General features: G+C 41.6%; 1 protein-coding gene across 1 annotated transcript; it reads left to right on the forward strand.

The window, feature by feature from the left end:
• The first annotated feature begins 4,813 nt into the window (after positions 1 to 4,813).
• Positions 4,814 to 16,684, forward strand: LOC127029762 (killer cell lectin-like receptor subfamily F member 1). The gene is made up of 7 exons (XM_050915555.1): positions 4,814 to 4,895; positions 11,005 to 11,082; positions 12,844 to 12,942; positions 13,749 to 13,889; positions 14,906 to 15,057; positions 15,774 to 15,886; positions 16,552 to 16,684. The coding sequence occupies exons 1-7, from the start codon at positions 4,814 to 4,816 to the stop codon at positions 16,682 to 16,684; spliced, it is 798 nt and encodes a 265-aa protein (XP_050771512.1).
• The last annotated feature ends 4,024 nt before the right edge of the window (positions 16,685 to 20,708 follow it).

Raw genomic sequence — 20,708 nt, forward strand, 5'->3', positions numbered from 1 at the left:
TTGGGAATTAACCTGAAGTTCCAAAAGAGTTGACATCCCCAAAAAAACCCAAAACTCTTCATAGGGAAGAAACCCATCTCACAGGCTTCTAACCCTGTTTGCTTCCTGCCTACTCCAAGTCCCACCTGCTGAACGTGAAGTTGCCAGCATGGAAATACTCAGCTTGCAATCTGTAGGCTTTTTTTTTTCTTTTTCTTGGTAAATTCATGGGTTTGCTCTGTTTAGATGACATCTTTTTTTGCTGCAGTGTGGGATAACAATGCACAGACTTTCATTTATGGCAGGAAGTGTCTTTGGTTGTAGCCTTAGCTCTGATCATGTCTTCTGGGTGCTGCTCTTGCACCTCATTGTACTTACAGGCTCTGCTGTGACACAGGGTTTAGAATCAAAACCCAAACTGGAGATTTACTCATGGGATTCACTCAATCTAGCTTGGAATTCTCTGTGTTGCCGCTCAGCCTTTGCGAAGTGGAAAGGTCCATTTTGTTGTCAGAGCAGCAGTTCAAGTTCTTCAAAATGTGTACCATGAGGCAGCTGGAGCCCTGAGCTGAGCTGCCTGTTCTGTGGCAGAAGGTGCTGAATTCTGCTTTGCAGCCCACGTTGCTGTTTTCAGTCTACTCTTGCCTTCACATGCAATGAAGGACTCACCATCACACCCACAGAAGGGGTGTCATCTGCAGTTGTTATCACATTTACTCTGTGCATGACTGGAACTGGTAACTGTGCTAACACCAGCACATTACTAAGTGACATTTCTCAGGCATGATGGTCGGAAGTGGAGGGTCTACGTGCAATCAGAAGCACATGTCAAGATGGGGAAGAACGTGAGCTCGCATTCATTTGCCTACCTCAACAGAGCCACCGAAGCTCCAGACTGCCAAATTCTAAAGGATGTGCAGAGGAATCCTACACAACAACCCCACCATCTTTCCTTGCAGATGCTGCAAGAAAGTCTGAACTGGCAGATATCTCCATGCTCTGGCAAACAGTCTGAAAACTCAAGGCTAAAAAATCACTCCCCCCGACCCTGACATGTGGCTGACAGATACACAGCAAGCCTTGCTGTTTTACTGGCCTCACCAGCGTTCATGTACTGTAAGCTAAACATATTAATCAGGTGGCTGGGAGGAAAGAAGAGAGTGAGAAAAGGCTCTGCCTGGTGAATCCAAAAGACAGGAGGTGATGGTGGATCCTGGGAGAAGTTAAGCCACATGGATGCCCAGCCCAGATTACAGCTTGTGAAGAAGCATTTTGATATTTGGGTGACTTTTTTCCCCAGGAGTAACAAACCAAAAAGACAATGACATCTGAATGTGAAGAGATGACAGTGGGGGAATGACTAGGCTGAACCAGCCTCTGCTTCTGAAGCATTTATTCTGCAAAATACACCAGTAGACAGCAGCGTGCTGTCACAAGCAAAAGGTGTGTTCTGATTCTGGAGATACTCATATGATAGAATTGCAGCTGTGACACTGTCTAAACAAACCAGAAGAACTCCATTTAGCGGAACTTACAAGAAATACCAACAATTTATTTTAAGACACACGGCACATAGTGAAAGAGGCTTGCTTTATAAAATTTAACGTTAGCCTGTTAGCTTGTCTGCGGTATTCTGTTAGATAACATACATGAAGAGGGTTATGGAGAAGCCAGAGACAGTCTCTTCTCAAAGGGGCACAGCAAAAGGACAAGAAGCAATGGGTACAAGTTGCAGCCCAGAGATTGTGACCAGGCAGAAGGAAAAAATATCTTCCTTCATGAGAGTGGTGCAGCACTGCAACAGGTGCCCAGGGAGGCCATGGGATCTCTGTCCATGGAGATTTCTAAAACTTGCCTGGACAAAGCCCTGAGCAACCTGATCTAGCTGTGGAATCAGCCCTGCTTTGAGCAGGGGTTGGACTAGAGGCCTCCAGAGGTCCCTTCCTCCCCAGATGACTCCATGATCCTGCGATATGCAGGCTGGCAATGCTGCTTAGCCTTGGAGACCTGACTCATTGATCTGAGTGGAACTGCCATCCCCAGACACATGGGCAGGACAGAGAGGGCTTTTCATCATCTTTATGAGCAGTGAGTCATTTTGCTAACAAATATCTCTTGGTTCTATGATGGTCTTTTCCTACAACAGCTTGGATTTTTTCTTCTGAAAGTGCTATTGGCACTGAGAGAGCAGTGGGTCACACTTGGTGACCCACACCTGGGTATTCATAAATAAAGCTAGAGTTTAAAATGAAAGCAAAGAAAATAATGAAAATACTTACAGAGCTAAAATTATTAACACTAAAGAAAATACTTATCAAATAAGAATTCTGTAGCAGTGCAGTATCTGTTTTAAAAGCAAGAAAAAAATCATAGTTTTCCAGTAGGATAGGAAGAATTCAAGAAAAATGCCTTGCAAAGGCTTCTACTCATCTGTTCCTTGTAGAAATTAAAAATCACCTTCCTTTTCATTATCAGTCCTAACAGTGAGCACAGCATGTGGACTTCAAGTCCAAAATGAGACCTGCAACCGCTTATGGCTATTTTGTAAGTTTGCTCTGGAAAATAACTGTGTGCATTCGTCATTTTCTTCAGGCAAGAGAGAATCTGCTAGGTCACAAAGCATGTAATTGCCTGGTCTGCACTGCACACTTGCTGAGATTGCTCTTGTGTTTGAAAATGTGTTTTTCAGAGGAGGGGAGGGGAGGGGAGGGGAGGGGAGGGGAGGGGAGGGGAGGGGAGGGGAGGGGAGAGGAGAGGAGAGGAGAGGAGAGGAGAGGAGAGGAGAGGAGAGGAGAGGAGAGGAGAGAGAGGAGAGGAGAAGAGAAGAGAAGAGAAGAGAAGAGAAGAGAAGAGAAGAGAAGAGAAGAGAAGAGAAGAGAAGAGAAGAGAAGAGAAGAGAAGAGAAGAGAAGAGAAGAGAAGAGAAGAGGACGTTCCCTTAAAATAGAAACACTGTTTTTTTCCACTAGCTCAAAAAGACCCATGCTTACCCCAACTATACATGATTACATCTTGATGGTTTTGAATCATTTAGGAAGGAGTGATGTGAAAAAAGACTGCTTAGGTGTATATTCAGTGATGGAAAGAGAGACTGAGAGTTCAAGCAACCCATTTGGCCTTCTAGCTCTCCTTTATGGACTAAAGTTTAAAAAAAAAAAAAACAAATAAGGAAAGTGGGTTTTGGTTTGGGGTTGGTTTTTTGTTTTTTTGTTTTGTTTTGTTTTGGGTTTTTTTTTGGTTTGGTTTAGTTTGGTTTGGTTTGGTTTTTTTTTTTTCCATTTCAGAGCCTAAATATCCTGCTGTAAAGGATGGTGAGAAGTTCAGAGGGAAGCAATGGAAACTGATTCAATCAGAGGACAAAAGTTTTGTTTCACGTTAGGACTAGTCATACGGCTGGTATGTACGTTGCCATGAAACAAACCTTATCAGTATCCAGTTAACAGTATCCACATCTGCATACTGATCACTTTGTGGCTGATGATAAAGCAACAATGATTTAGATATGTTGCATATAAATTGTACCTGAGTGGCACTTCTGAGTAATCTGTTCCAAGACTATCAAAGGCTCATTTTTTTCCCTAAACCTTTTTGTTTCTGCACTTAACAGTGTTACCAACGTTGAAAGTGGGAAGGGAAAAGATCAGTAATATAAGATCACAAACCTAAGCTTTTTTTCATTTTAATCTAGAGTGTTGTAAGTCCCATTGAATGTAAGAGAAAAGGCGAATAGGCTGTATCACAGAATAGAAACATTATTTTCAATTGACCCGTGTAGGTTTGTAAAGCCTATCTGTGTCGAACTCTAAAGGAAGTTTCTAAGTGGGAATAAAGCACAAAACCAATAGCGTAGCTCTTAGCAGGAAATGTCAGGACTGTGCACGCACAGGATCTCGTGTCTGTGTGTTCTGAAATGTATTTTAGGTTTTAGAAGGGCTTTAAGTTTCAATTCAAATCTGTGGGGCTTTTGTTTTGGTTTGGGTTTTTTTTTCCCCCCAAAATAGAAGACAAAAACACTGTCATCAAAATATCCTACAGCAAACACATGGGTCATGAACACGGAGTTAAAGGCAACTCAGGCTTTCTGCCTGTGAAGTTGCTGGGTCAAGCAGGGGATAGCTCAAGCAACTTAGGAACAGCAGCTCTGGTCCTCTTAACTACTGTTACAGTAAAGTATTGAAACATTCTTTTAAAAGGCGTTGATCATATTACTTCTAATTTTATTTTGAGTTAAATTTAATTAATTAATATCATCTAAATTCAGTTGTTAAACCATTATAGTACTTGGTGGATGGAGCAGGTTAGAATTTGAGTTACATTTTTATAGCTCTAACTGTGGTTGCAGTTACATTAGCCCCAAAACATCTTATACTGATATGTATCTTGTTTATCTTCCTTTTAGGTGAATAGGCTATGTAAGATCATGCACACGACCATAATACATTCACAACACAGGTAGTACTGCTTTAGCTATTCTCATGAGAACCAGCAAAGCTTTTGTACCTGTGTAAGTCCATTTTTGGGTATTCCTTAGAAACTCTGCTCTGCTTTGGCCAAAAAGAATTTTTTTATATTAATAAAAAGAATGTTTTTTAATCTTCATTTTCTCCTGTATTCTGAAGGGCAAGAGATCATACTAGAAGAGACAGAATGGTGGCTGAAAATAGACTTTGAAGCTGTATTGAAAGAAGTAACTTCCTTCCTTTGATCTGTTTCTCAGCCTTCCTCAGAGCCATAGCACGCGTATATATACTTCTGGAGGCAGGCAAAGCTAATACAGGATGCAACCCACTGTATTAAACCAGCTCTTTCCATAACTCAGAGGGACTTGCTCATCAATGGCAGGTGATATCACGTATGCGGACGTGGCAATGCTACCGAGGGAAAGACCACACGTTCCTTCTCGGACATCAGTTCCAGGTAAAACATCTGATCAGCTCTTGGGCGTACACTGTTTTCTCTCATGTGCAGTCTCTCTCTCTCTCTTTCATTGTTAAAATTGTCACTGGATAATACTAGAAGAATGCTATAAAATGCTGCATGCAGAAGTCACAGGAAGGGTGAAAAGTTGCAAATGGTGGAAGAGATCCTCACGAGATACAAATCAGCAAAGCTACTCCTAAGTCAGTATCACTACGGAGTAGTATCTCAGTTCTGGCCCCTTATTTAAGTAACAGAATGAGAAACAAAAATTGTTCATTTTTGAATAATGAGCATAATCTTTTTTTTAATATGAACAACATGATCAAATACCTGTTAGAATATGTTCCACGAAATTACTACCTAGTCCAAAAATCAGATCAATGCATTTTATGATGTCTTCATGGAAAAGGAGTAGTAAATTAACTAGTAAATCAGAAAACTAGTGGCAGTCGAAAGTGCAGTCACTGTCACTGAAGGAAGTACTAAATGACTCCTAAACTCGTCCTGCTCTTCCTCTGTAATTTTCCAGTAGTGATTTTCCCAGAACCACATTATCAATCTGTGATCACGTCATATATTTGTAGCAAAAGACAAAGGATTAAGTCAATATTCAGGGTAAGAGATGATTTAAACCAAATTTTTTTAAGAAATAAAATTTCCACTACTTCAAAAAAATGTAGTTCATTCATGAAAGCATTTTGTCAAAATTCTGGATCATAGCTAATATGAATGACAGCTTCTCACTATAAGCAAATAGGAAATGCTTGTGTCAGAGTAAGATGATATTTTCGCGCTTTCAAGGTTCATTAGTAATTAATGTGTTTAATTACTTAAGGAAACAACATTGTGTAATGAGCATTTTTAGAAGATGTTCTACTTACAACGTAGATTAATAGTGATGATGGTGCTCTGAATGCATGCACTTAAATAATGGAATTTTTTTTTTTTATATATTTTTACAAGACCTGTATCTAAAAAATAAAAATTAGTTCACTTTATTATATATCTAACAGAAAATACTGCCTTAGAATGTATGTTCATGCATCCATGGATGTTGTTTGTACTACTGTAACCTGTAGAACACAAAGCACAGAGGGTTTGCCTAGAATTTTCCCCAGTTTCTAAGGTGATATCATTTATTTGCAAAGGGAGACAGACATGAAATTCTGATTTGAAGACATCAAAAAATGTCCCTTGATCATGCTGTCTAAAGGAAAAGCTTGAATTTGAATAGGCTAGGCTTTAATTTCCAATGAATGTTCTCATTAACATCTAGATGGTTCTTGTTAAACCTTTGTCGAATAGATTTTAGCACTCAATATTTTCTCACATGAAGTTACTGGACACAGTAATCAAGTAATTTCTCAATGTCCTTTTGCCTTTAAATCTTTCACTCTAACTTTCCGAAGAACTCTAATTATTTTTGTGGATGTTTTTCTGTTCATTCTCCAGTATTTCCATCTCCTTTAAAAAATATGAGCACCAGAGATGCACCCGGTATTACCACAAGTCTCAGTTATGCTGTCCCAGTTATACAGAGACAAAAATTTCTTAAATAATCTTTCCTTCACTGTTCATAACTCCCAGTACCACCTTCCCCCCCCCGCCCAAGATATAAGGGGGGCCCTTATATCTGGTTATACTCAAACACATTTTATTTGACTAGGCTTGAACTTACAGGGCTGGCATTATGGCTGTCTTTATTTATTGTTTTGTTAACCTTTCTGTTATTTTCAGATTTTATTAGCAATTATTTTTCTACTTACTTTGACACAAACTGAAAAAGCACCAAATAGTATTAAGCAGTATTGGACCTCATACCAGTATAGAACATGCTAGAAATATCTCCCTGATGACAATTATTTCTCTGTCTTCATCATTAACGTATACTAACATGGGGTTTATTGCTATTAAAATAGACAAGAACTTAAGCCATATTATCATGCTTTAATAATTTAAATGAACAATTTCAGTTGCTTGTTCCTTCCTTGAAGTTTTAATGCTTTGACTGAAATTCACATATACTCATCCAGCTGGTGAGTGTTATTTTATTACAAGAAGAAAATTATTTCAAAAAGAAGAGAGTCAGTTTTACCATAGGAAGAATGGGAGAAAATGCAATTTTTCCACAGAATCAGTTCTGTAATTTTTAAAAACTTGGTAGGAAATTCAGGAAAAAATCCTGAAATGTGACGGGCATGTTGAGCAATGTTCACGAAACAGACTTAAGCTCAGTGTAAGTACAGCAATGATTAGTGTTAAGGTTCCCCACTGCATGGTGGACCCTTGCTGAGATGCCTTTCTTTACAGCTAATGGAGGAGAGTCTGGGATCCTAGCATGGTGAGCTAAGAACTGCCTAAAGTAGCTAATAGGATAGAGCAACGATGCAAGGTGCTGCTTGTTTCTGGGAGTTAGATCCTTCCCTGCAAGCTATAAGGAGCTCTCTCCTACATGGACTGGGCTCAAGGCTGCTTTGGACAGGACAGCTTCCGCCTACCAAACACACTTACAGCATGTCCCACTCTACATGAAGAGGTTTCAATGCTTCCTCCAGTCTGGACCGGGAATTTGAAGCTGATTCTCAAAGTGAGGGTCTCAGCTCCAAGGTGATGGGACTCTCTGTGGCAAGCATCATGATCTCTCCCTTTGGCACTATCCCGACTCTGTGGCAAGCATCACAAGCTCTCCCTTTGGCACTATCCTGGCTCTGTGACACATCGAAATGTCCGCTGGAGGATGGCTAATACCCGCATCCCTCCCTTTGCCAGATTTTATGCCAGTCTTGCCCTTGGCCAGGGATGTCTGACTATCTTGCAGAAAAAGAAGCAGCTTCAAGATGGGCATGAGGGAAAGCGTTGCATGGTTAAAACTCTCACCACAGAGGAGGGAGAGCTGGGTTTAATCACCACTGCAAATTTGCAAGATGAATGCTCTGAGTGGCAGATTCCCAGACTTTAGGCAAGACTTCAGATCACTAGGCTGTGGGAAAGTGGAACATACCCACCTCGTCCTGGCTGCATTTTGTGCAAGTTTTAGACCATTAGATGCAATTTACTGGAGTAGATACTTAAAAACACGAGTGGGGGGCACAGCTAATTTCCCCTGCTAAAGTATAGCTGCTTTCAAGGTCTGGTGCACATGAAAGGTAAACATGCAGGGAGCTGAACTTCTGCCAAGGTTCTCTAGTAGTTGAGTAGGTGTTTTAAATATGTAAAATTTGGATTTGAGAATGAAAGTCCCTTTACAGATCCAGTGCCCACCTCTTTTTTTTAGCTTTTCCTTATCCGTGAGAAAGGGATTTGGTTTGGTCAAATTATGCAGAGTTTCTTGGAGTTCTCCCAAATACTGTTCTTATCTCAAAGTCTATTCAATGTATGTTATGAGGATAAAGAAAAAGATATAAAAATCACTGGTGGCACAGTTGCAAAGAATGTATAAGTTTGCAGTCTAATGATAAGGAAAGCTCACTCATTGAAAACTATTGGGATAAACTTGATAGACTGGACAAACTGTGTTAAATAATGTTTAACGCAACGTAGCAATAAAAAATGTCTGCAGCTGTAAGTTTGGGAGGCTGCACCCAGAACAGTGATTGAAAAGGATTTGTTGTGATCCTGTTCCAATGGGAAATCAACGCCAGGTTCTTACACAATCCGTTGGACTTCAGCTGTCAGTCAGGTGCTCTGAATTACAAGGACGAGGTGATTCTTGGATGCTCTAGCAGAGCATGTTGAGGAGTTAGTAGGTGGTACTATCTGTGCACATGCTTTGGTGGTCTAGCAGGTGCTATTACAGTGCATGTGCTTCAAAACAAATGTTCAAAAGTAGAAAAGTGTTCCAAAAATACAAGCAAGGATAAATACAGTCTGGAAATCCATTTTCTAATGAAAGACTCAGACAATTTTCGCTTCCTAGTTTACTCAAGAATAATTTGAGAGTCACCTGATTATGGTTTGTAAATGATTACATACAAGACCTTTCCTCTAGCAGAAAAACAAACCAACAGGTGTTCAACTCCATCATCAAACTAGCCTACAAGTAGTTGTAGGCTGCTATTAGTTCTCCCCTTAGCTTCTTGTTCCCCTCCTTAGCCTCCTCAGCCCCTCCAGGTCCTGACCAGGCCCACCCTCTGCTGGACCCTCTCCAGCTTCCCCCAATCCCCCCTGAATGGGGCGGCCCACATCTGGACACAATGTTCCAGGTATGGCCACAGCAGCAGCAAGTGGAGCAGCACAGGAGCTTGCCCTGCTCTGCAGGCCAGGGCTCTCCTAGCGCAGCCCCGCTGGCGGCTTGCACGAGCTGTGACGATGAGGGTGCACCGTGGGCTCACACTCAAGCTGGTGTCCAGCTGATCACATGAGCCCAATGGCTGTAAAGCCTAACTCTTTGGAGTGAATGACCTGTCAGAAGCACTCCCTATCTGCACATTCACCAAGTAGAAGCTTCCAGTAAAAAGAGATGTCTTTCTGCACTTGACAATTTGCATACAGAAATGAAGTGAAATTTCAGTTTTAGTAAGTGACAGAGATCTCCACCTAGTACCTAGTAAGTGACAGAGATCTCCACCTAGTATCAGGGCTCCTTGTTGCTAAACTAGGTAAAAGTGTGTAAGCATCTGGCAAAATTAAGGTTACGTGGTATTTTAAAACCACTTGCTGGCTTCTGAGGACTTCACATTCAAATGATCATGCACCAATACACACTGTAATAGAAGCAATCCTTTTTTCTAAATACTCAGTTTGCACGGATAATAATTTTTTTTCATACAGTCTGAGAGATATTCTTTAAAGGCATGGCTGTTTATTTGAGAGATAAAATATTTAGTAATAGTAGCAGATTTTCTAAAGTACGTATCTTAGAAGAAGTGTCTCCACTTATAAGGCTAGTGCATTTAAAAGTTTAAAAGTCTTGACTGCTCTTCTTTGAAAAATATTTACATTCTAAGAAGAAAAACTTCTATGAGCATTTCTTTCTGAGAACAGTTACTTACCTATACAGTTAAATACGATTTACAAATTTTCTGTAGTTCATTGAACTAATAAACTGTAATAAAGCAAACAGCAAAGTGTATTAGGTCAGATTCTCTAAAGCATAGAACATCTTACTTGTATGAATAAACCTTATTTGCCAATCAGGTCCTCAGTATTTTTCTTACCGTAAATCCTCTCCACACTTCAGCAATTCTCATATCAAATACTACCTCATTTTAGCCTAATGAGACTCTCTTCTTCTGCCAAGTTTTTCCCTGATCAGTGAGATTTTATACAATACAAATTGCTTACTTCTTTTTAAAAGCCCCAGTGATCGCAAACTAAGGCTGTAGCACAGAAGCTTATTCTTGATTCAGACTGATAAAATCTCACCATTTATGGACAGAAGATCAGTCTACCAAAGGTCCAAATATCTTCCATAAAACTAGCCAGTAGCTCTACAAAATACCCAGCTAAAACAAAATTGAAAATGCGTTCAGAAAGAATCCATGTGCATCTAACTCACACCATGCTATTTTAAAGGCTTTTTTGTTTTGTTTTGGCAATGTACATCTGGAAAGGGATGTCTTCAACCATCAGGTCCATTCCTCTGCTATTACAGGCATCATGTAATATCCTGGCATAAATATTCATGTCAGGAATGTCCCCAAGAATCACCTTGTTGCAGAAGCATTTCTCTGAGTGGCAGTTTTCCCTTTGGGGTCTCCCTGATCCATGAAGCAGTCACGGCTCTGATGCCCCTTAAGCCCCTATGATACCTCCTGAGATGGCTTAGCAACAAATGGGATGTTTGCTATGGGCAGTACCCAGGTCTTACCCATCCTTCAGTCTGTCTGTCTGCCTCCTGGTCCAGCCACACAGGACCCAAGTAGTTCAAGCAAAGATTATGGAGGAGGCTTTCAGTTACTTCCTGACAGCAGCAGGAAATGATAAGTCATCATCTTGCCTGTTGTTTCTTTAAAAAAAAAAAAAAAAAAAAAAAAAAGCTGAACTAGCAGCTCTGGAAACACATGCCCCTTTTTACACAGACTCGGTCTTCTATGCAATTCTTTATTGTTTCTCCATTTAATGGCTTGCACAACCACAAATGTCAGCATTTCCCTACTCCTTACAGGAAACATGATCACATACGCTGAGCTGCGCGTGAAGCCGAAACCCAAAGGGAGCAGCAGATCAGAGACTTCCGCTTCTGGTAGTGTGCTATTTTGTTTGGTTGTTGGTTACTAATTATAGATTTAGTCTTTCCTATTACCCAACAGTAAAACTTGTTATCAAGAGTCTTTACGTACAATCTCTCAATAAAGAACTGATATATCATTTCATATGGTTTTTTTGCTGGGTTCTCAGATTATACAATTTCCTTGTAAAAATAATATTGAAAGATATTTTAGAAATAATTTTTAAAAATGCCATTGTGCCCTACACTGAAAATTTAGCAAAGGAAAGTAAAAGTCCACATTTTTTTAGGAACCCTCCTGTAAGTGTCTCTGGAGGAACAGTCACAGAGACACATTTGGCTTTGGAAGTAGCATAATACCCAGCTCTCTATGTGCAGTTAGTGCACTGATGATTGCCACCCACTCTGTACTGAAGGACATGTGCCAGACAAGGTCAGGCCCACAGAACTCTGAGGTGAAAGGGAACATTACAAAATACGTCTCAGGCAGCCGGAGAATGGGGCAGTTGCTCATCTCATGCAGGCAAGCTCAGGAAAACAGCAGTTATGAAAGTGCAACTCTGTGGCTTGTGGAAATGGCACCTTGACCCCAAATTTCCTCGGGTCCTGCCTCTTCCTGAGTGTTTCACTCTCATGAGTGGATGAATGCCGAATGGCTGAAGAGATGCTTAGTCTGATGTACTTCACTGTGCTATGGTGTGTCGTGGTTTAACCCCAGTCAGCAGCCAAGCACCACGCAGCTGCTCCCTCACTCCCCGTCCCCCCGCCCCTTGCTACTGGTGGGATAGGGAGGAGAATCGGGAAAGAAGGCAGAACTCGTGGGTTGAGATAAGAACAGTTTAATAATGAAAGTAAAATATAATACTAACAATAGTAATAATGAAATATAATAATAATAATAATAATAGTAATGAAAAGGAATATAACAAAAAAAGGAGGGGGGGGGGAACAGTGATGCACAATGCAATTGCTCAGCACCCGCTGACCGATGCCAGAGCCACGATCCACCCCTCCCGGCCAGCTCCCCCCTGTTTATATACTGGGCGTGACGTTCCATGTTATGGAATACCCCTTTGGCTAGTTTGGGTCAGCTGCCCTGGCTATGCTCCCTCCCAGCTTCTTGCACACCTGCTTGCTGGCAGATCACGGGAAACTGAAAAGTCCTTGGCTTAAGATAAGCGCTACTTAGCAAAAACTAAAACATCAGAGTGTTATCAACATTATTCTCACACTAAATCCAAAACACAGCACTGTACCAGCTACTAAGAAGAGAGTTAACTCTGTCCCAGCCGAAACCAGGACAGGTGTCAGTATGGGATTTTTTGCCTTTTCTGTGCATTCAGGTAAGTTAGCTTTCAGCCACATGACAGGGACGTTAACACAGGAGAGTGTGACCAGGGAGGAGGAACATACCACAGACCATCCCTCATACTTTCCCTGAATTGCTCTGCAGGGTCTTGCAGGGTGTGAGTGGGTAGGTAGGAGGAGACAACGCTTGAAAAAACTCAAAGGAGAAAGAGAGAATTCTTAATGGAATGACTGATTGAAAATCACTTGCTCTATCTGACAAAATGATCTTTTGATTTCACTTTCATGTATGCAAAATGGATGCAAATTTTTAACAAGTAAAATGTCCCTGCATACTTCAAACAGCAGACCGATTTTAGGCAGATGATTTCTCTGTTGTTTCCACGTAAGAAACTGGCATACGTAAAGGCAGTGTTAATTTTAATAGTGCAAAGACCTTAAGCTGCTCTTCCTCCTGCCTCCCTCCAGGCTGCCGACACAGGTGCTCAGCCTGGTTCTACGTGGCGCTGGTCCTGGGAGTCCTTGTGCTCATCCTGCTAGGCGTCATAGCCGTACTAGCCAAGCAATGTGAGTAGACCCTACCATCCGCTTCATCTCTTTGTTGCAGACATGGTTAAACCTCACAAGCAGAGTGATGCCAAAAGAAAAATTCCCTTGGTGTCGCATTAAAGGTGTCAAGTTAAATACAGGAAAATAAATGTAGCATTCCAAAGCGAACATTTGCTACCTGTCATTTAACATATATAGCACAGATGAAGGGGAGTTGCTGCAGTCTACCTTGTCATCAGTGATGCTGAAAGGCTGCAGAAGCAGATTTCAAATCATTATGACAATCAAAACATTTGGCCTTCCTGACTGACAAGTTAAAAGTTGCATCCATGCTGCTGCTTTGAGACCATTTCACTTAATTACTTTGTAGGTTTGAACAAATAAAATAAAAATCAGACTTCAGATACTTTCATTTAATCAGACTCCCCTGGTACTAGTAATATCGTCATCTACAGCATGCTCCAGTATACAAGAACTGTTCCAGAGAAGATACTCATTTCCTAAGAGAAAAGTCTTGAAAAACTTCAGAAAAAACATGTACCTCCCAACCCTCCCTAAAATCTCACCAGAATATTGTGTATTCTTTATAGATCCAACTATCAAAAATGACAAACTTATTTTCTTTTCCTGTACTGTCCATGTTATTCGGCAGCAACACCCTTTGCCAGACAGTTATACTCAGGGAATATGCTCATAACTACGTATGTATACCCCCCCAATGTATACACACACACATACCCTTATATTCACAGTATAACACTGGATACAAAGACTACATTTCCTTGACCCTGTTGTTAACCATAATCTCTTTTTTTTTGTTCAAGTTTTGAAGGGCAGAGCAGGAAAATCAGAAAGTTTGTCCCAGTATGGTCTAAATAGCACTGGCAATCACATTGCTTCAGAGAAGACTGTCTCAGCGGTTCTCCTGAAATGGCTCATGGAGGAACTGTGTGAAGATGGACAGGGTGAGGAAAGTTAGTCCTTTCACAGCGTAGAGGACATGTTGTGTGCACACTTCTGTTGTCTCTGTTCCCATTTCTATGACACCCTGCAGTTTATGGGAACTCACTGGTACTACCCAGGGAGCATGGTGTTCCTCCATAGAAGTGATGACAGGATCTAAACTAACATTTTAATGACAATAGCTTTGCTTCCCTTTCGGTATAAATAGCTTCCGGTACTTTCTTTACATTTCTTTCTGCCAGGAGCTGCTGTCAGAAATGCCATATATCGTAGATCCTCCCCTTGTCCTGGAGAACACTTTCCAGGCAATAATTATTCACAAAGAGTGGGAGGGAATTTAGCTTTCCTATCCTTTTGCAAGGATCAGACAGGGAAGACCTTCCTGGTCTTTTTATTGTGGATCTATTATTTGTTGGCAAATACTAATGCTTTTCTAAGGACTGATTGTAATGATGTTACTTTGAAACATTAGAGGAAGCCAAGACAGAAAATGTGGGGGACGTTCCTCCCAGATGCTCTGCGTGGAATGAGAAGTAGGGAATAGCAGTGTTCCCCTTATTTAACACAGTTCCTTCTCCAGCTCCACAGACATAGTTTGGACGTCATCTAAGTGCCTGTGCTTTCTGGTCACATCATTTGTCAAATCCATACACTCCACATCATGTCACATCGCACGGTGTCTCCTCACAAGGGCTGCATGTGGGAGGACAAAAAGCGTCTTTGCAGCCCTCTAGGTCCTCCCGGTGCTCTCCACCAGGCAGGTGCACAGCGAGGTGGAGAGCCCGATGATGTGCAGTGGGAGTGCAGAAGTGCATAGCACCATAGCAAGGGAGAGGGAAGCTGAGGAGAAGAGTGGCACTGGAGCCTTCAAATGTCTCTCCACACCCAGCGAACACATGCTTGGGAGTGGGGACTGGCCACTTTTGGACCAGCCAGCCAGGCACGTGAACATGAAATACTACAAGGCAACTGGAATAAGTCACCGTACGAGCTAACGGTTCCCTCTGTCCACCCACAGGAACAACATGCGAGCTGTGTCCTCCCGGGTGGCAACTACACAGGGGGAGATGTTACTACTTCTCCGAGGAGGCTGTAAGCTGGGATGACAGCCAGAGAAACTGTCTGGCCAGGAAATCCCAGCTTCTTGTCATTGAAGATGAAATTGAGATGGTGAGTCTTGCAGCAGCCCTAAAATTGTGCAACAGGTATCTGCCTTAGCCAAACATTTCACCAAGTGAACGTGGCCCAGATGTCAGGTGTACATGCAGGGAAGCAAGAGCCCCATCAAGCGCAGAGCATCTGACTCTTCACGGACAGGAGCTTGTTTTGGGAGTGTCAACAGTGTAGAGCTGAAGAGGAGAAGCACAAGAGATGCAAGTGTGGAAGCCAGAGTAGTTTTGACTGGGAGGAGGAAATGCTGGGGACTTCCCACCCACTTCTATTACTTGGCTCTGGGAAGAGAGGTCTGATTCAACCACTAAATGGAAATTCAAACAGCCAGACCTCCTTCTTATTTTCCTTTGGGAAAAGGAATAGCAAGGTATCACCGAATGGCTATTCAGAGAAACTCATAATTCTGAGGAACAGGTCTTTTACCTTAAAGAACAGGCTTTTCAACCTGGCCCATTAGGGTGAGGAGCATTGCTGAGGTTTTTTTGACAGCTGACAGGAAGCTAGTCAGCCTGAGCGCCAGCCTGAATCGATACTCTGTGGCTGGTCACATGCATATGGGCTGTTGTAATGGGCTGCTTTGCCACGGCTGGATCCCTGCCCTTCTTCTCCATGTGAGGGACTACATGAAAAGCTGTGCATATGAGTCAGGACAATGACCTGAGCACAGCAGAAAAGCTCTGCTGTTGGGTAACATGCTTCTACTTGTTCCACAGGAATTTATAGACAATAAAGAGAAAGATACCAAATATATCTGGATTGGGTTGAAGATTCAAGACATGAAGAAGCAACGGAGTTCAGCTGAAGATCCCAGAGTAAAAGAAAACAGGTGATGATTTGTGGGGGGAGGGTGTCTTCAGCAATAGCAAAGGTATGGTACTCTGCATGGAAATACAACTCTGAATCCAAGCTAATTTCCCAAAGCACAGATCTAGTCCTGCAGCCTCAGGCACCTATTCAGGGTTTATTTCATGGCCAGTTCCAGGTTAACTGGTTCCTGCTGGGCACCTTTGGAAACAGATTTGTTTTCTGCCTGCGAGACCAACCACAGTCACAGTTCATATATGTATTAATGCCGAGGGACATTAATACACACTTCTCCCACTGCAATCATTGTCAACAAACTCTCTCACTTTACAGACCATGTGTTGACCGCCTCCATTGAATGTGACGCCTGTCACATAGTGTGGGTGCTGGGATCTGTGCAGCTGAAGGGTCCTTCCCCTCCCTCTTACCATTACAGTTCAGCATCATGGCTGAATGTGGAGGTTTTCTCATCCTTCTTACACTAATGTTCCTGAGCATCCATCCCTCCGCAGCCGGCGGTCTCTGCTGTGGGTGCCCATCCCACCTATGCATGGCTGTTAAGGAACTGTGCTTCAGTGGGTTACTGAATGGGCGTCACCCAAACCCCTCACTCAGGATATCATCAATATTTTTATCCAGGACTGAATTTAAAGCTGACAAATTGCATTCCTTTTGTTCTCTCACCAGGAAAGCTATAAATAGAATTGAGACTGACAAGAACTGTGCTGTTTACAGAAGAAAAAACATGATCCAAGCAGATAACTGCCAGACTTTAAAGAAGTGGATCTGTAAGAAGAATGCAACTTTGTTGGTGCTCTGAGCCAAATTGTCAGACAACAGGCAGAGCATTTTGTCAGAAGACCCATTTTACTGATAAAACAATGTGATGTAAATAATTTTATAAGACTTGCACAGAAATTTGCATTTCGCTGTTTTATGCTCCCTAAGACTTTGTCTAATGCAAACAGGGAACTCAGAAATTGCCAGGTATCAGTGTGAAGGTCACGCAACAGAACTGCATGTCAGCACGTGTGGATTTGGGGGTGCGGAGCCTTCCCACGGACAGATGTTGGCAGCAGCTGCCTCTAGGAAAGGGCAGGGGAGAAGAGGTACTCGTGAGGATGAGCACTGTGCGCACGAACTGCGTGATGTGCAGGAAAGATGCCATCTGCGGGGGCTGAAGAGTGTGTTGGAGCCTACTGCTGTCGTATGTATCCCTCAGGCAGCCGCTGCTGAGCTGAGGCACTTTTTATTTGGATTTCAATATTTTAGTGTTTTCTGAAGTTCGTGTTTTTTTCCCTTACAGTCTAATTGCGACTTACAGAAGCCACTTGAGGGCTGGGAAAAATGTATTTATTAGACAGTGTCTTACCTGCGCCGCTACTGGGTATACAGATACCAGACCAAGCACAAAGTGACTTGTAACACTTGTGGTTAATAAGCTGATGACTCCCATCTTCTTCTGATGCTGAACCTTGGGATCTGAAAGAAAGCTCTTAACTAGGCAAGGGGCTTGGACCATGACAACATTGCAGCGCAAGGAAATGAAGATGATAGCCTGCCTTTCCACCTATATTTTGTCCCTTTACATTGCAAATTCTTAAACGTGGAACCATAGTTACTGCCTGGAAGGCATGAAGAGGAGGTACTGAAGCTAAAGGCTGGTGAAATTAATGCCTGTAGGTGCACTCAGTAAATACATTACTTGGGCGTTCAAGTGTCATGGATACACACTATTTGTGGATCTAGAATACAAAAATGCTAAGAGCAGTCTGACTTGGTGCCTTTATTAGATTAATATATTTGAAAAAAATGAACAAATGTTATGCATTGATTTTTAAGAAATCAGACACGTCATTTGCTTCAGCTTTTAAAAATACTTTAGTCGAATAAAGCTAGTAACTCCTCTAGATGTGTAGCTAGCATGTGTCTTTGAAATCAGAGTGACCAAATGCAAGGCAAATGTTTGCACTGTTGTTGAGATATTTCCAGTGACTTGCGTTGCAACAGTGAGGAAATCAAGTAATGTGTAAACAGGGGAATTAAAAAAATAACATAGGGGACAATGGAAGTGGAGATGTAATAATAATGTTTTCCTCCTGTTTGCAAATCATGTACCTCCTCTTGAGTATTGCCAGGGCCCTGAGTGCTCTAATAGGCCTTAAGGGTCCTCACCAGCCTCTCCTCCTGATATTCTCTGGGTCTTCAGCCTCTGCCTGAGATCTGTCAAAGAAAGATGTACCTGCCTCCAGCCCTGTCCCATCTCCTGGATGGGACATCTGAGTCCTACCTACACGACAGGTTGGACAATTCAACTGGTAACTGAACCAACTTTTTCTTTGAATAAAGTATCAAACACTTCTGATGCGAAAGCTAATACTCAGAAAGTTCAAAAGTTAGTCCCCTTTCTAAACTGTGAATCTCTAGTCTCATATTCTCAGACTGTGGGGCAAAGCAGCTGAGGCACTCTCATACTTACATACCGCTGTCTTGCAAACGTGTAGTATCTACTTCTCTGTGCTTACAGACAGGGTTGCTTAAGTAAATTTTCATTTTACCCACCGTAAATCAATTTCAGGCAGGATCTCTTCAAATGCCCCTGAAGTTAACTCTACTATGTTGTGCTTTCCACAATAAGAAGCTGAATTCTTACCTCATTTCATAGAACTATGCAGTAATTTATAGCAGAAGGGACCTCAAGGCCCTTTGGGGGCCAGTTAGGGGGAGATTCTAAGTTCCCAGAGTTTTACTGTAATTTTATGTACTTTTACGCTAGCCATGTGGGGTTAGCTGTGTTTGGGGTGGGGGGGGTGGGGAACAACCAAACCAAAACCTAACATTAAAATCCAAGGTGCTACTCTAACAAAAAATGCACAAACTGGAATTAAAGTTCTTGTTAGCAATGAAAGAGTGAAACAAGTCCAACGTGGCTTTTTAAATGTAGAGCCTTTAGCTCATGTTTGCCCTGGTACACATAATTAAAGACAGCTGCAGTTTCCCAGGTACATTGTCTCATACCTGTACTACATGTCTAGTGCCCCTATGGAGGGCTGTGGTTAACGAGTAGCAGCTTGTGATGAGTAACCTACAGATATGCTTGCACATGAGCTCCTGGTGTAAAGTACCACGGCTTTAGCATGCACATGACTGCAGCTGTGGAACAAAACACTCATGAGCAATATGGCAACACCAACAGACTGACACCCTTCCATCTACAGACACTGACGGGTAACACCTCACTTAATTATGGACAGACAGAGATGCCAGGAAGGTAGTAGGTGCGTATAAGTGAGAGCTGAAAAGGCGTAGAGATCTTCAGCGGAAAGAGACACCAAGCACGTGATGCAGTCTGCTGCGTTCCACAGGCACCGCACGATGGCTCTTCAGAAGGACTTTGGGGCTACAGATTAAAAACTGAACCTTAACTTCAGTGTGGCTGACTTCCTTTCAAACGAAAAAACAACACAGATTTACCCTACAGAATGCAGCATCAGCAGCTAAAGACTCATTTGAAAAACTGCTGTTATTCTCACGTTAAAAAAACAACAAAAAAAAAATCCCCCAAACTCAGTGCAGCACATGTGTGGAGAAGAGGATTGGTTTGTTTATTCTAGACAGAGAAGCAAAGGCAAGGAAAGAGTCTGAAATGAATACGATATTTCTATCTATAATATATATATTTTACATATAGATATAGATATATTCCCCATTGAGAAAATGTAACTTCAGGGTACTTAAAGCATACCCTTCTCCAAGCGTTGGAGACAACTGCTGAATTGCTGTTTTTATGGCAGATGTTTCTCAAGCCATGCTGAATTTAACAAGAAAAACTTAAACTCCTGAGCTGGCTTCCCTCAAATTGGTTGTGGTGTTCAGGTTTTAACAATATTCATGAAACACCTAGTATTTGAGCATTCTTGCTATTACTAATGTAATTAAACATGTTTTTGCAGGGCCTTACTTAAGCCCTTACCTACATTTTAAGCAGTCACTAAATCTTGAGTAGTTCCACTGATATTAAAAAAAAAAAAAAAAGGAAAAAAGAGGCCATTGAAGTGAAGTACATCATCAAGTACTTCATCAAACCCCACTCCGAGTAAAGTGAGTTCGCAGCTTGACCCTTCATTTCTTAGCATGACAGAGTTTGGATACTAAAGAAGATGCTAATTGCACCCTTTAAGAGTCAGATTACAAAATAGCTTTCATTATAACCTACTGTGCTCACAGTTTCTCCAAAACTTCCTTTATGAACCAAAATTTCCCATTTTTGGACTCTGATCCGTAGAGGACACTCATGTAAAAAAACCGTAAGAGTGATGCTATTTTGTAATTAAAGGAAACATTCAGGTAAATCAGCTCATTAAGAAAGACTAAGACACAATATGGTACATGAATACTCCTTATTCCTTACAATTTCTACCAAATTTGTGAAATGTACCTCTAGTATGCCCCTAATGCAAATACTTGGAAAACTTTGCAAGAGCGAACTGCAGAAAATTCCACGTTTCCCTCCAAAGTTACTGTACTGTGTGTGTTTCACTATGCACATTTCGGCATTTCCACAGAAGTACTTCAGCATTTCAGTTAAATGCTTTTGTTAAATGTCTGACACATTTTGAAGTATGAAAATGTGTTAGAAGTGTTAGAAAGTGAAATGCATTCTTTTTTGGGTCAAATGTCTTGTCTCATGTCAACCCCAACATTATGATTAAAGATCTTTTCATATTCAAAACCTGAAAATTTTATTTTGCTTCAGTCTGGTAATTTTTTTTTCCCAAATGGTGCCTGAGCTGAAAAATACTTTTAATGGCACAATATTAAGACACAAACCACTGTAATTCAGA

Source organism: Gymnogyps californianus, chromosome 1, assembly GCF_018139145.2.
Source record: "Gymnogyps californianus isolate 813 chromosome 1, ASM1813914v2, whole genome shotgun sequence".
NCBI classification, from domain to species: Eukaryota; Metazoa; Chordata; class Aves; order Accipitriformes; family Cathartidae; genus Gymnogyps; species Gymnogyps californianus.

What these genes read in the sequence shown, in the direction of transcription:
- LOC127029762 (XM_050915555.1), top strand. Translation starts at nt 4,814, where the DNA reads ATGGCAGGTGATATCACGTATGCGGACGTGGCAATGCTACCGAGGGAA. An exon ending in AGCCGTACTAGCCAAGCAAT is followed by an intron (nt 12,943 to 13,748) that starts GTGAGTAGACCC and finishes TTTTTGTTCAAG; the next exon opens with TTTTGAAGGGCAGAGCAGGA. An exon ending in CCCAGAGTAAAAGAAAACAG is followed by an intron (nt 15,887 to 16,551) that starts GTGATGATTTGT and finishes TTCTCTCACCAG; the next exon opens with GAAAGCTATAAATAGAATTG.